Source organism: Musca domestica, unplaced genomic scaffold, assembly GCF_030504385.1.
Source record: "Musca domestica strain aabys unplaced genomic scaffold, Musca_domestica.polishedcontigs.V.1.1 14, whole genome shotgun sequence".
In the NCBI taxonomy this organism is placed as follows: domain Eukaryota; kingdom Metazoa; phylum Arthropoda; class Insecta; order Diptera; family Muscidae; genus Musca; species Musca domestica.
The window spans coordinates 11,388,310-11,401,782 of NW_026712192.1; the positions used below are offsets into that span (position 1 = coordinate 11,388,310).

At 36.4% G+C, this 13,473-nt stretch overlaps 3 protein-coding genes across 3 annotated transcripts in view; all 3 read left to right on the plus strand.

The window, feature by feature from the left end:
• Positions 1-894: 894 nt before the first annotated feature.
• LOC101891655 (ATP-dependent (S)-NAD(P)H-hydrate dehydratase) lies at positions 895-2,884 on the plus strand. The gene is made up of 2 exons (XM_005185991.4): positions 895-1,587; positions 1,735-2,884. The coding sequence occupies exons 1-2, from the start codon at positions 1,102-1,104 to the stop codon at positions 2,332-2,334; spliced, it is 1,086 nt and encodes a 361-aa protein (XP_005186048.1). The 5' UTR covers positions 895-1,101; the 3' UTR covers positions 2,335-2,884.
• A 722-nt stretch (positions 2,885-3,606) lies between these two features.
• LOC101891825 (glycine-rich selenoprotein) lies at positions 3,607-4,730 on the plus strand. The gene is made up of 3 exons (XM_005185992.4): positions 3,607-3,766; positions 3,833-3,917; positions 3,975-4,730. The coding sequence occupies exons 1-3, from the start codon at positions 3,748-3,750 to the stop codon at positions 4,192-4,194; spliced, it is 324 nt and encodes a 107-aa protein (XP_005186049.1). The 5' UTR covers positions 3,607-3,747; the 3' UTR covers positions 4,195-4,730.
• A 1,560-nt stretch (positions 4,731-6,290) lies between these two features.
• Positions 6,291-13,473, plus strand: part of LOC101891999 (zinc finger protein hangover) — a 31,856-nt gene continuing 24,673 nt past the window's right edge. Inside the window, exon 1 of the mRNA XM_020037644.2 lies at positions 6,291-6,990. Coding sequence (XP_019893203.2) covers positions 6,832-6,990 — 159 coding nt within the window. The 5' untranslated portion in view covers positions 6,291-6,831. The remainder of the gene's footprint in view (positions 6,991-13,473) is intronic.

The window sequence follows — 13,473 nt, forward strand, 5'->3', positions numbered from 1 at the left end:
GAGCGATGGTACGAGACACAAAAGATTTATTTATATTTAAATGCTGGAGTCCTCTAACGATAGCCACTTGTGGTTTTCCAGCCAAATATAAAGAAATCACACCAAAATGCTTTTGTACGCTTGTAAACAATATAATGAGCTGTCACTGGAATAATTTTAACAGCTGTCGGACGAGTGGAGTGGATTCTGTCTCCATTTGAAGGTTTTAAACAAATTCTTTTCCAAGACAGTTCTAATTTGTTTGAGGACATCACAAACCCAGACTAGGACCCGGTACTTCTCCGAGTAGGCCACTTTTCTAACATTGTTTTTTTTTTTTTTTGACGTTGTACACAGTAATTCAACGCTAATAGTACTCTCAAAGTAAAGGCCAGCACTATGTACTATCAGTAATATTAATACCAAGTATATGTAAGGTCTGGCAGTAAGTAATAGACAGAATATAGGCTGCAGCCATAAATCATCTATAATCATTTGGTTAGTTGAACATAATACGCACAGGCTTGGCGGTGGAACTTAAATGGGATGCAAAAAAAAAGTTGGGCGAACGGGTTATTCCAAAATTTCCATGCAAAGGTCAGGTTTTTTATAACAATTTAGAGAGTACCTGAGTTAATGTAAACAAACAATTCATGTATTTGTTGTGACATATCATATGCAATCATACTCAATTACAAAAAATCCAGATAATGAAAAGCTTATTTAAAATGGCTTTACCTATTCCTAACTATATGATCATCACTTTAAGTCAAACATCCAGCATGGAATGGAGCCATGGAACTACAAACGAAAAATCTTTCCAATTCATCTGGCAACAATTGCAATAGTCGTCGCACTACTATTTATACAACCCTGCTCCTTTTGCCTTTTGTTTATTCTCTCCATTTTCTCTTCATCAGCTGTTATTGCGTTCGTTGTTTTTTGCAGAATCAACATAAAAAACATTGGAATTTGCAATATTCGCATTTGAAATGTAACCACCACATTCATCGATTCTTCCAAAAGCAAAGTGCGTTTGAATAGATTTTTTGTCTACTTCGAACGTAGTCAAAAAATTACAGAATTAATTTAATTTACGCTTTAAATTAAAGCTCGTTTGCAATGCAAACTTCAATACTGCGAACCAAGCCGCGTACAACTGTATTTTTAATTAGTCAGTTCAGGTGTTTGCCAAGTCCAACGACAGATAATGCCTGTAGTTTTTATACGCAAACACAACAACACCAACAGCAAATTAACAAAACAACATCACAGCAATTGAACGTCGTCGGCATGGAAATACCAATTCAAACACAAAAATTACTCAAGCTTTCAAGGACAGTAGTGCCTCGATTAACCGATAGCAAGCATAAGGGGCAATACGGCAGGATTGGTGTGGTGGGAGGTTCACTTGAATATACGGGAGCTCCATATTTTGCAGCAATTTCATCGCTGAAGGTAGGTGCCGATTTGGCTCATGTCTTTTGTCGGAAGGAGGCTGCCGTTGTCATTAAGTCATACAGTCCCGAGTTGATAGTACATCCGAATTTAGACGATGAAAATGCCATCGAAATAATAGCACCATGGTTGGAAAGGTTACATGTAATTGTAAGTAGTAGCCTGTACTGATGTAGCATACAGTATAGACAAGCCTACATTATTGATGAAAACATCATGTTGAGGTTATGTTTTTTTCTTGCACTTTTTCTTTTTCCATTTTGTTTGTTTTCCATTTCCAAATTAAAACTTATTTAGATAATTGGACCCGGTTTGGGTCGGGATCCAGAAATACAAAAGACTGTCATCGAACTTATCAAAGTTTGTTTACAAATTGAAAAGCCTATGGTCATTGATGCCGATGGTCTGGCCATACTCAACGATCATTTGGATTTAATCGAGGGACAACGCAATATAATTCTAACACCAAATGCCATTGAGTTTCGTCGCTTATTTGGTTCAGTTGCCTCCCCGGCCAGTGAAAGTGACAAATTTTGCAAAGAGCGTATGGCCTCACTGGGTGAGGGGGTTATTGTACTGGAAAAAGGTGCACGCGACCGCATTCACATACCAAACACCTCGGAGATTTATGTAATGCCCGCTGGTGGTTCCGGTCGACGTTGCGGCGGTCAGGGCGATTTGCTGTGTGGCGTCTTATCGGTGTTTTTCCATTGGTCCTTGGAAGCCAATCAGGCTAATCCCGGGTTTCTGGCCGCCTTTGCAGCCAGTTATTTTCTAAAGCATTGTAATGCCGCGGCATTTCAGAAGCATGGACGTGGCATGCTGGCTACCGATATGATTGGCGAAATACCGTCGGTATTTGCTCGTATTTTCGAATCGGCCGAGGGCCAGTGTTAGCACTGTTAAGAGTGAAGGTGATTGAACAATAATAAAATGAGAATAATGATATTTATTTTACAATAAGGTATGTAAAACGTATCCAGCTTTACAATGACACGAAGTGAGTAAGAATTTTGGAGGAGGTATTTGTCAGCAATAATCAATCTTATTTATTAACATACGTACGTACATACATATTTTTTGTAGGCTAGGTTTCCGAAAAACAACAAAAATAACAATAACTTCCTGTCGATAATACAACTTACACATATACCCAACCAAATATTATATACTTTAAATTATATACCAAATTAAAAACAAAATTATATATATAAATATATTTAGAGACCATCAAAATATATATCTAATATTAAAATTTACCCGTTACTAATAATAATAATAACTAATACAATGTGTTAAAATATATATTTTCAAAATATTTTTAGAATCAACATACATATTCAAAACTTCGTTTAAAATGCCAAAATGAAACGTTTACTCCAAAAATAAATAAATGTCAACACCATAATTTTTTTCGAATTTAAAATAAAGTTGTTAATAAAACGTATTACAATGTGCCTATGTTTTATTTAAGCAGTAGTAGTTTAGTAAATCTAACTTATTGTATATACTTTATAAAAATTGTAAAATTGTATATACTTTATATTTACACAAGATTGCCTTAAATAATTTTGAGACCCCTGAAACCCTGAATCCGTGGCAAATGCTCTGTCACAGACCCTGCAAAAATCTACTAGATTTGCAATTTGTTTTGATATCATAAAGGACAAATAGGTTAGCGTAATATTTTTACATTCTTGCAGGTTTTGGAACAGCGTAATTAGGTCTATTTGATAACCACAACAATTTCTTCACAAATTTCCCTCGACTTTCTCGACCCTCGACTTTCAAAATTAAAACTGATAATTTTACGTTCGAAATGCACGCACAACATGAAATGTGTTCGGTAATAGAACATATATATAAGGTGATAACAACAATTATTTAATGTATTTATGTCAATAGTCACTTGCGTATTTAAAAAAACTAAGAATTGTTATCATGGCAAAATTATAAAAGGCAACTTCATGGTAAAATATATACAATTTTCCCATACATTTATTGACAACATCCAAATTCTGAAATTCTGGTTTCTCCAGAAAACGCCAGAGCATGGCTAAATTATAATTATTGTTATTGTGCCATGCATGCTTTTATATTTATTAATTCTGTCATACGTCACTTTTCAAGTTACACCATTAAATAAAACAGCACTGCCGTTAAACGCTGCCGTTGTGCTCATTTATAGTTTGACAGCCACGTCAGTTTATCAGTAGAAAAAACATCGTCATTGTGCTTGTTTTTAGTAGAAACAAAAACATCTGCGAAAAGCATTAAAATTTACCCAGATATTTTTGTCACCATCCCAAAATGGTGTACATAGATCGCAGTAAGAAAATTAAACCCCTAGCATCATTTTCATTCACAGCAATAATCAATAAATTCTACATTGCAGATGGTCGGGTTTTGGAAAAACGACCTTGGGACATGGCTCGTGTAATGGAGATCTTCACGGGTCTATGGCTCATAGTCATTCAATTGTACGTATTATGAATAAATTCTATAGAAATGCATTAAGTTAACACACTCCATTTCAGTTTCCGAACTCTGATAGCACCATTCAACGTTGAGAACCGCGGAAGTAACGGAAATCGACGTGGTGGTGGTAGCAGTTGGGGTTCTGGTAGTGGATATGGCGGAGGTGGAGGAGGCGGCGGCAGTGGTGGTGGCTCCGGTGGTAACGGGGGTCTACGTCCCAATCGTCGCATAGGTCGGATAACTAATTCAATGGATTGTAATATACCTGGTGGCGGATGAGCACGGTAAAGTGTCCAAGCATTGTAGATGGGTAGTGTTGTAACCACTTTGTAACATCCAAAAGTGAGATGCAAAATCTAGCTTGAAGAGCTTCGAATTAAGCTACACAACACTACTCGCTTGGACACAGCTGAACCCATTGTCTAGTTAATCCCCACCAATAGACCATCTGTTTGGACAAAGTTGTGATTGTAGATAAAATTCTTCACTTGGTGGCACATTCGTTGCCTTTATGACGATGCACTTGTAAACTCAACTCTGAGGGAAGTGTATCTGACTTTTTCAAGGGGAGATTTTATCACTCGAACTTTTGCGGATTGACATTTAGTTGAAATTATAAAATAACTTCTTTGTATACCTGATAATGAATCAAACTAAACATAATTTTTTTTATTGAAAAAGAGGATATTATTGGTTTATTGGCATTTTTATAACATGACTAAATTGGAATAGGAACTAACCCTTATTTTCTGTAAACATAACGTCTTGAGATTCTACATATTTTTAAAATTTCATATAAATAAAACGATTTTTTTTTCAATAAATTCAAAATGCATATAATCAAACGCGATATTTGAAGGATTGTAAAATGATTAATGATTGGGAAAAAGGTGAGGAAACCATATAAAGCCGATATTTAAGATGAAATTAGCTATGACAAACTGTTACAACAAATTATTTCTAATTAATTGAATAATTGGAAAGGTCGAAAAATGTACTTGGCAAAAGAGCTCGATTTGATAGAGCTTTTTACATAAGGATAATTCCATAAATAATTGTATCTATTATTTTCAAAGAAATTTTGAAGTTTTATATTTTTTAAAGATAGGGATCTAACTCTATTCACAGATTATTACCTTCAAACAATAAAAAACAAACAAAGCTTTTCATTGCTAAAATTTAAAGTCAGAAAAAAGAAACTAAATTAAGCCAAAAAAAAAAAATGTTAGTTCTTGCCATATCCGCAATATTACCGGACGCTGTGTGTTGTTAGAAAATCAGCTGATTGGATGAACTAAAGCGTAATGTGTCTGTTATATATTTTCAAGTTAATCGGTTGTTTTGCATAAAATGTTCAATCATACAAGGTTCTTTAGCATCGATTGGGAGACATTTGGTCTGTTCCAGAACTGCAGGAATGTAAACATTTTTTACTGCTATAACCGATATTCCATTTATGATATCAAAAAAATTGCAAAAATAGTAGATTCTGGAACATAACAATAGGTGTGTCTGGTTACCCTAAAGTTTGTAACAATTGTTACAAATTGTTACTGGAAGTCGTCTGTTAACCCAAAAGTTCTGCAAAAGAGAGCGGTTGGAGAGAGAAATTTTGACAGTTCTTTCAGTGAGAGTTTGCAAATTCTTGCTGGAAAAATTTCTTCTTGCAATCACTTGCAACTCTTCTTCTTCTAATTAATCGACATTCAATCAGATGTTTTCTATTGTTTGTTTATTTCTTTTTGTGCTTTCAATTTGAAAATATTTTTTTGGAATTGGAGAACAACTTTACAAAATGTGAAAAACGTAAATGTTAATATGCAATAAGAAAATAAACGACTATTTCCAACATTTTTATTTAAAATACTTGTAAAATTAGTATTGCTTCCTTTGTTTTAATTCTCCTTATGGGGGACAAATTGGTTTGTTTTGACAAATCAGCTGATTAGTTGCAAGCTTCTGCAGGAATAGCGTCTGTTTACTTTTCGTATTTTCCTTGCAAAAGTGAATAAAACTACCTTATTCTCTCAAAAAGAAGTTGCTGGACAATTCCTGCTGGAAAAGTAACCAGACACACCTAATTGCCATTTACTGCTGCTCATAGTTTAGATTTTTTCATGACACAAATTCTGTGTGTGGCCAGCGACCTTTGTATAATGCTATCAATCATATGTTATTGTCAATTGTAAACATAAACTCAGTTAAATCAATGTATTTAAATATTATATATTTTCTTTTTTATTTATTATTATTTTTAAGACCAAAAAATACATATCTTTGTAATGGAAGATAATTTTAGCATTGAGCATTTCTTGCCATAAAACTAGAGTCGATGAGAACAATTGTGAACGCCGATATTCAACGGTGAGTGAGTGGCGGCGCAACGGCTTCATTCGCACTTAACGGGCATATTCGCGAAAGAGCATGGAAACAGAGAAAATGCACAATCCATTCCGGCAAAACCCAAAACCAGACGCACAGTTTCTTGAAATCCCGTTGCGAGCAGTCGTGGATTATTCCTCCGTAGCTATCGAGGACAAGTGGAATACACACCAAAAATGTAGAAGAAGAAAAATTCACAAAAAATTTGCAAGGAAAAATTGTCAAAATTTATAAACGCACAAAATAAGTGAATTCAAATGCGAAAAAAACTGTGCTTGCAAAAAATAACAGACGGAAAAAACAAAAACAATTTGCAATAATAATTGAAAGAGAAAGTGAAAACAAAATAAAAAAGATTAAATATCAAACAGGCAAACGACGGCGAATACATAATACTTGGAATAAGGAACAATCATCATTTTTTATTTGTCTGAGTGGAAAGAGCAGTTCTGCCACCTCCACAAGCACTAAGATTCAGAAAAGAGTCAGTTTTCTTGTGTGTGGAAGTGTGGATCGACATAGGACAAATTCAAAATGTCGGATGAACGTCTGCAGCAGCAGAACCAACAGAGGAGACACAACTGCTGCCGCCTGTGTTTAGCTCCAGACAACGAATGTATATCGATTTTAAACAGTTATGCAGCCGACAAGGAGCCCTTGGCTAGCAAAATCCATAGCTGTGTATCCATCAAGGTAAGTTGGAATACACGACCACACCCGTCCATTTTCACGTGGACTGGGTACATTTCTGCTGCCGCCACTGCTGCCGAATACCAAAGCCAAACACGAGTGTGCCGAGTGACTGGGCAAACGTTTATGATAATTATACTCCATGATGAGGTGATGGCGAACAAAGTGAGGTTAGGTTGGATTTTGCATGTAGTCATCATCATCTGCCTCCGTTGTTGTCGTCGTTGTTGGCGCATATAATTGCCAGACCCACATTATTTAGCCATCGTTTGACGTGTGCATCATTCGCCACATTTGTCTCATTGCCATCGCCATTGAACGGTGGTGCCTGTGTAGTGGTAATCAATAGTAGTCGGCAGGCACTGAGTCGTCACCACCACAACTCTCGAGCCAAGCAAATAACCAGTCCATTGTCGTTCATATGACTGGTGGCTAGGTAACAGATTGACATGGCACACACACGAGGAGAAACATCCAGTGTTTGAATTAACCTTTTTTTCTGGCCCGATAAATACATTTATTTTGGTGGCCTAGTGGAATCGTTTGGAAATCCTTAAAAGAACAATATACCTATTTTGATTACACAATCGTTTATATGGACTCGGGGTTCATGGTCCACCAGTCGTTGTTGTGAACTCATTTGTATGCTTGGACAAAAGCAACTCTGTGTCTCGGTTGTGTATTGCTATGGAAAGAATCGATTCCACAGTAGCTTGTGTTTGTGTGTTTGCCTCGCTATCTCTCATTCCATAGGCACACACACGTTCGCCATATATATACTCCGCTGGGCCTGGAATCCATGCGTTTACCAAAGTGGTGTGGTCGCCGCTGTCATCATTGTTTGTCGACATCACCTTAGTCACAATGGTAGCTTTGCCTTTACCAAATCACCCAAATGTCATGCAAGAGCAGTGGAGAAGAATATATACGCAGTAGCTAGCTGTAGCTTCAATTGCGAAGTGGTTGTGTTTCTTCGTTGTAGTGGTGGTGGCTGTGGTTGTTAGTTAGCACAAGCACACCAAAACAGCTCGGAAACGAGTGACGAACTGCTTCTTACCTAAGCACGTTTACGTTTTGTATGGGATTTTTTGTTGCTAGATTTTGTGTTGTTGTTGTTGCTGTTTCGAGCAGCTTGGCTGCTAGTATTCCACGTCCATGTTATCTCATGGTGAACCTCAATGTAGATATTACTATTCTTGCCATATAGCTAGCTGGTTGCTTGGTTGTTCGTCGTTTGTTTGTTTTCGTACTCCGCCATGCCTGATGTTTTGTATATCTTCGATTTTATTTTTTGCTCTTAATTATCGTTTTTTGTTTTGGTATTTTCATTCGTTGAAGAGGCAATGTGATGCTGATGACATATTACCACACAACAACTGTAAAACTATTGTGGTGACACTCAACCAATCTGGCCAAAATGTGTCAATTCCATAAGAGAGTCGCCAATTCGGTTTTTGGAATTTTCCATATCATAACCTCAAATCCTGGGGAGTTTTGAGACCAAAAGATTGGCTTAGTGGCAGATACCTTTTTTTGTGTGACAAGGCATTGAGGATAATAAATCAGAAAGAAGAGATTTAATTGCTGTGCGCTATGTCTTCCATGTGGAGCGTATTCCTTTTGAGGTTATGTTCCTACCACCATATGAACTTGATGCTGAGTTTTAGTAGGTAGAATATTTCAAAATCTAAGTTAATTAAAAAGTTTTTGTTGCTCTTTACAGGAATCACTTTTTGCTAGTTTTTAGTGACAATTCGAAGAAGTCTCCCAAAGTCGTATACCATAATTTCACCTGGAATTGAAGTAAAGCCAAGAGAAGTTTGAAAATAATTTCTCCAAAAGAACTGGAATCATGGCTCTCCCAAAGTCGTACACCATGATTTCACCTGGAGTTGAAGTAAAACCAAGAGAAGTTTGAAAATAACTTCGCCACAAGTACTGAAATCATGGCTACAAATTTTCATGGCAAAATATATATCCGAAAAAGAATTGGGCATAGAAGGAGATTTTTGGTTAATGATGATAAATAATTTACATGACCAATCCCTAGGAAATGTTCCATCAATGTTTTTATTGGGATAACACATCAGTGCCCTAAAACAAGTAAAGACCTAACCATGTTGTATATAACAACTAAATCCATTTTAAATTCTACTTTAACCGGCTTTAAACGATGTTTTGCACCTTGCATAACAGATGTTTCATTTCGCCCTTATTGGCCACTGAACATTGCTCTACAATGTTCATTGTAAGGCCATAATCTCTGCCTATGTGTTGGTGAGCATTTTTGCCTTTGTCTTGCCACTTTCTTTCACCAGTTTCTGTCCGTAATTTGGTCTCTTCCTACATATACTTTCTCGTGTCATGTTTTGTATTTGTCAGATGTTCTCTGTTAAGTTTTTGGGTTATTGGATTCCAAAAAAAAAATTGTTTGGTTTACCACTTATCAACTTCGCTTGGTTTCGGGATCACTTGATGGATTGGGCAACAATTTTCAGGTGATCGGCAGTATTTATAGATAGCCATGTTATTGGTTGGTTATTATTTTATTTTCAAGATACCCATTATCATGATGAAATTGTTAGACTAGAAATTTTAAATTTTTGAAAAATTTAATCGGTTTTGTCTTCTATAAAGGAACACATATACCATATATACACCCCAACTGAATGAAGTTTTCCACTGAGAGCTTATCGACAGCTGCTTTACGGAGCGACCTTTGGTCCATGGTGTTCGAGGAAAATACTCTAGAACACCATGGACCAAAGGTCCAGGAAAGGAAATATGTTTAAGCGACAAAGACAAGAAATCGGTCAAAGAAAAGTATAATTAGTAGAATGGTTTGTCTAGGGGAATACGCCAATTTCGCATATTTTGATATATGTTCAAAAGGAAGGACATGCTATGATGGCTTGAGCCGTCTAAATTCTGGATGTCTAGGCATTCCTGTCTGCAACGTGTATTCACTGGTTTTTTTATACCTTCCACCATGAAAAGGAGGGTATATTAACTTTGTCATTCCGTTTGTTACATCCCTAAATATTCGTCATAGACCCCAAAAAGTAAATATATTCATAATCAGCATAAAAATCTAAGTCGATTTAACGAAGTCCATCTGTCTCTTTGTTGATATCACGATACAGCTCACATTATTTGACATATAGCTTCAAAATTTGGCAGAACAATTTGTATTGTTTCTTTGGTCTTAAAAATGGTCCACATCCGTCCCCGTTTTGATACAGCCACCATATAACGTTACCTCCCGATATTCGGTATTTTGACGATTTTTGCCACATTTTTTCAGGATTTGCCTTAAAAATGGTATTTGTAGGTCATAATGGCCACTAGCTCCGGTAGCGCCACATTGTGTGTATAGGTCCACGTTTTTGTATAGCCCCCCATATAACGTACCTCCCGATATTCCGTACTTTGATGATTTTTGCCACATTTTCCCACGGATTTGTCTAAAAATTAGTATTTGTAGTTCGCAATGGTGGCGAACATATAATATATAGGTCCACATTTTCGTATTGGCCCCAACTTCGGATATTCATTTTTTTGGTGATTTTTGTCACATTTTCCCACGGATTTGTTTAAAAATTGGTATTTGTAGTTCATAATGAGTTCTAGTTCCGGTGGTAGGACATTAGTATTTGTAGTTCATAATGAGTTCTAGCTCGGGTTGTAGAACATTGGGGTATACGTTTTCCTAATGCGCACATGTAACGAAACCCAGCGTCATTCGGTATTTTAATAACGCTTGTCACATTTACCCACGAAATTGTTTCAAATTTCGTATTTAAGAAGAATTGCCATCTACTAAGCCTTAAAGTATAAAATTGTCTATCGCGGATCCCGTTTTGGTATGGCCTCCATGTAAATCCTCACCCACTTCATGATTTTCTTAAAAGATTAACAGCATTATCCAAACGGTCTTGCTGGTATTTGTAGTTTAAAGTGGAACACGTTTGAATTCATATATTTTATTAAAAACGTTTTTTTTTTAACGAAAAGGTGGAGAGTATTAAAAGCACGGTCCGGAAAAACTTAATGTTTTTTACTTGTTCTGGTCTAATACAGAGTAAACATTCCTGAGGATCTCAGCATGAACGAGTGATTAACAGCGCGATAAAATGGCTTCTTAAGATGTCCTCCTGTAGGATTAAAATATAGTACCGGCAACTAAAGTTGTGGTTATTTCTTGGAAAAAACGGGACAAGGTTTTGTGTCTACCTTTGATAGTTTAACAAGAGCCTGCATTGCATTACTTCCCAAATGATCTAAAATTTCCACTAATAGTCAGAATCTTTATTAATTTAATGTTTCGTTTATTAGCAGATGCCAGAGCATTCGAGGCCTTGCTCATACTGCTGATCAGGATAGAAAAAATAGCATGGTTTTAAAGAAGATTAACATTTTTTAAAAGCCTCCCCCCACCGCCTATGCCGAGTATAGATTATTTCAACGCGTTTTGGTTTTGTTGAGCCTGTTGTGCAGTACAATTAGAAGTAGTGATGCATACTTTTGAATTTAGTACTAAAAAATTTCTAAGTTACTCGATTCCCCAGTCAGGAGAATGTCTGAAAAAGTACTTTCTCCCCAAGGAGTCGGAAAGTAAGATAGATACCGTCAAGCCTTCAAAATTAAATTGTCGATTAGTTTTACCTCCAAATCATCCGAACCTGGTGGTATGTATGGTAGGCACAATTTGATGCAATTTTGAAGATTCCTCTAATTTTGTTGAAAACACTTGTTTCCGTAAAAAGACGAGGTTCTACATCTATGCAAACTAAACCTTGAAGTCGAAATCAGTTCTCCTACTATCTTCACGCTCGATACTTCAATGAACTATGGATCCTTTAAAAGAACACGTCAAAATCAGGAAATATAGAAAGCCTCTTTAATTGACTCACTGTTGTATCTATTTAAGACTGTTCCATACTCGTCCCAACCCGTACTTTGATTTCTTACCTTACTTAAGATAACTAAGTCTTTGGTTGGCCTCTAAGGGAGACTTTTCCGTTAGAAAAGGTTAGTGGATGGGGTTGATTTTTTATAGATTAACAGGCAGAGGATAAGGTCATAGAGCCTCTCGTATTGAGGATTGGGTAGTATTATCATCAAAAAGATTTTTTGAGTGTCTATGTGGTCAAAATCTTACCTTGGCTATGACACAAATCATGACTCAGTGTATTTATCAAATGATATTTACGTCATAAAACGAAACTCTTGAAATTCCCCTCCAATCATATGACTCACAAGGCATATGATGATGTTTCCGAAATAAACTCAACTTCAACCCGCCCCAGAATTTGACTTTTAGAAAATCGGCATGCATCCATACAAGACTCTGAACAACTCCCTGATATTGAAAATTTAACACTGTGGTAATGCCATTGAGTATGTCAAAGTTCAAACAAGTCGTACTTAAAAGTATTTACAAAGTGATGCCGTCTATGGGGCTTTTATAAAATATTTAATTGTCGATGCTACCAAATTCTCTCACCTTAAGTACCCACATCCAGCGATCCTTCACTTAAATAATTATAAAGTAGCCACGATAACTGAAACAGCCTATAATGATTTAATTAAAATAATATTACAACTCAATTATAAAGTCGCGCCTAACACACATTTCCAAACAGCCATAATTGTTTTGTGTACATTTTCAAATAATTAAATTTTGTTTTTGTGTTTTTGCATCAAAGGCAGTAAAATCAATTATAATAAAACCGCTTAAGTTATTGACTCCTTCTGAATCCAGTACACCAATCACCCAGCCACCCACCCGCCTGCCACACACACATAGGAATGCTGCAAGCACAATCGTTGTAAAACAATTATAGGTTTTGAAAGTTTAAAAACAATAGAGACATCTTTTGTGAAATTTCCTCACACCGTTTCTTGTTGCATCTTTGAGCTAAAATTTAAATGGCATCAACTGCAGTCACATTAATGTCAGCAGCAGCGGCAGCAAGCAGGCAAGCAAAATCAGCACTTTCTTAAGAATAATTTTCCCTGTGGACAAAGGCAACCCGCCGACGACAACAGGGTATCATTATGAAATATCTTCCTCTTTTTGGCCAATGATGAGAAGATGCTGGATTGGGGTTTGGGGTAAGGTGAATAAACCATTTGTGTTGTTGGCGGTAGCCATCAAAATTGAACAGTAGCAACAACAACACGAACTCCAACAACAAGAAGAACAACAACACCCAAAGTATATACGCATATTTTTGGACACACAGGCGTACATACAAACATTTAGGCAAACCCGTCGTATATACACAACATGTATTGCTGCTGCTCTTGTTGTTGTTGGTTTTAGGTGTACAGTATATGTTCATGTTTATGTATATCCTGTCTTATCCTGTAAGTGTGTGTACACCATCCTCATATAGCCTCTTGTGTACAATCAAACATACATCAATAATGCCTCGTTTAATACATGACCAACATGTACCACAATAACAACACCACTTCTCT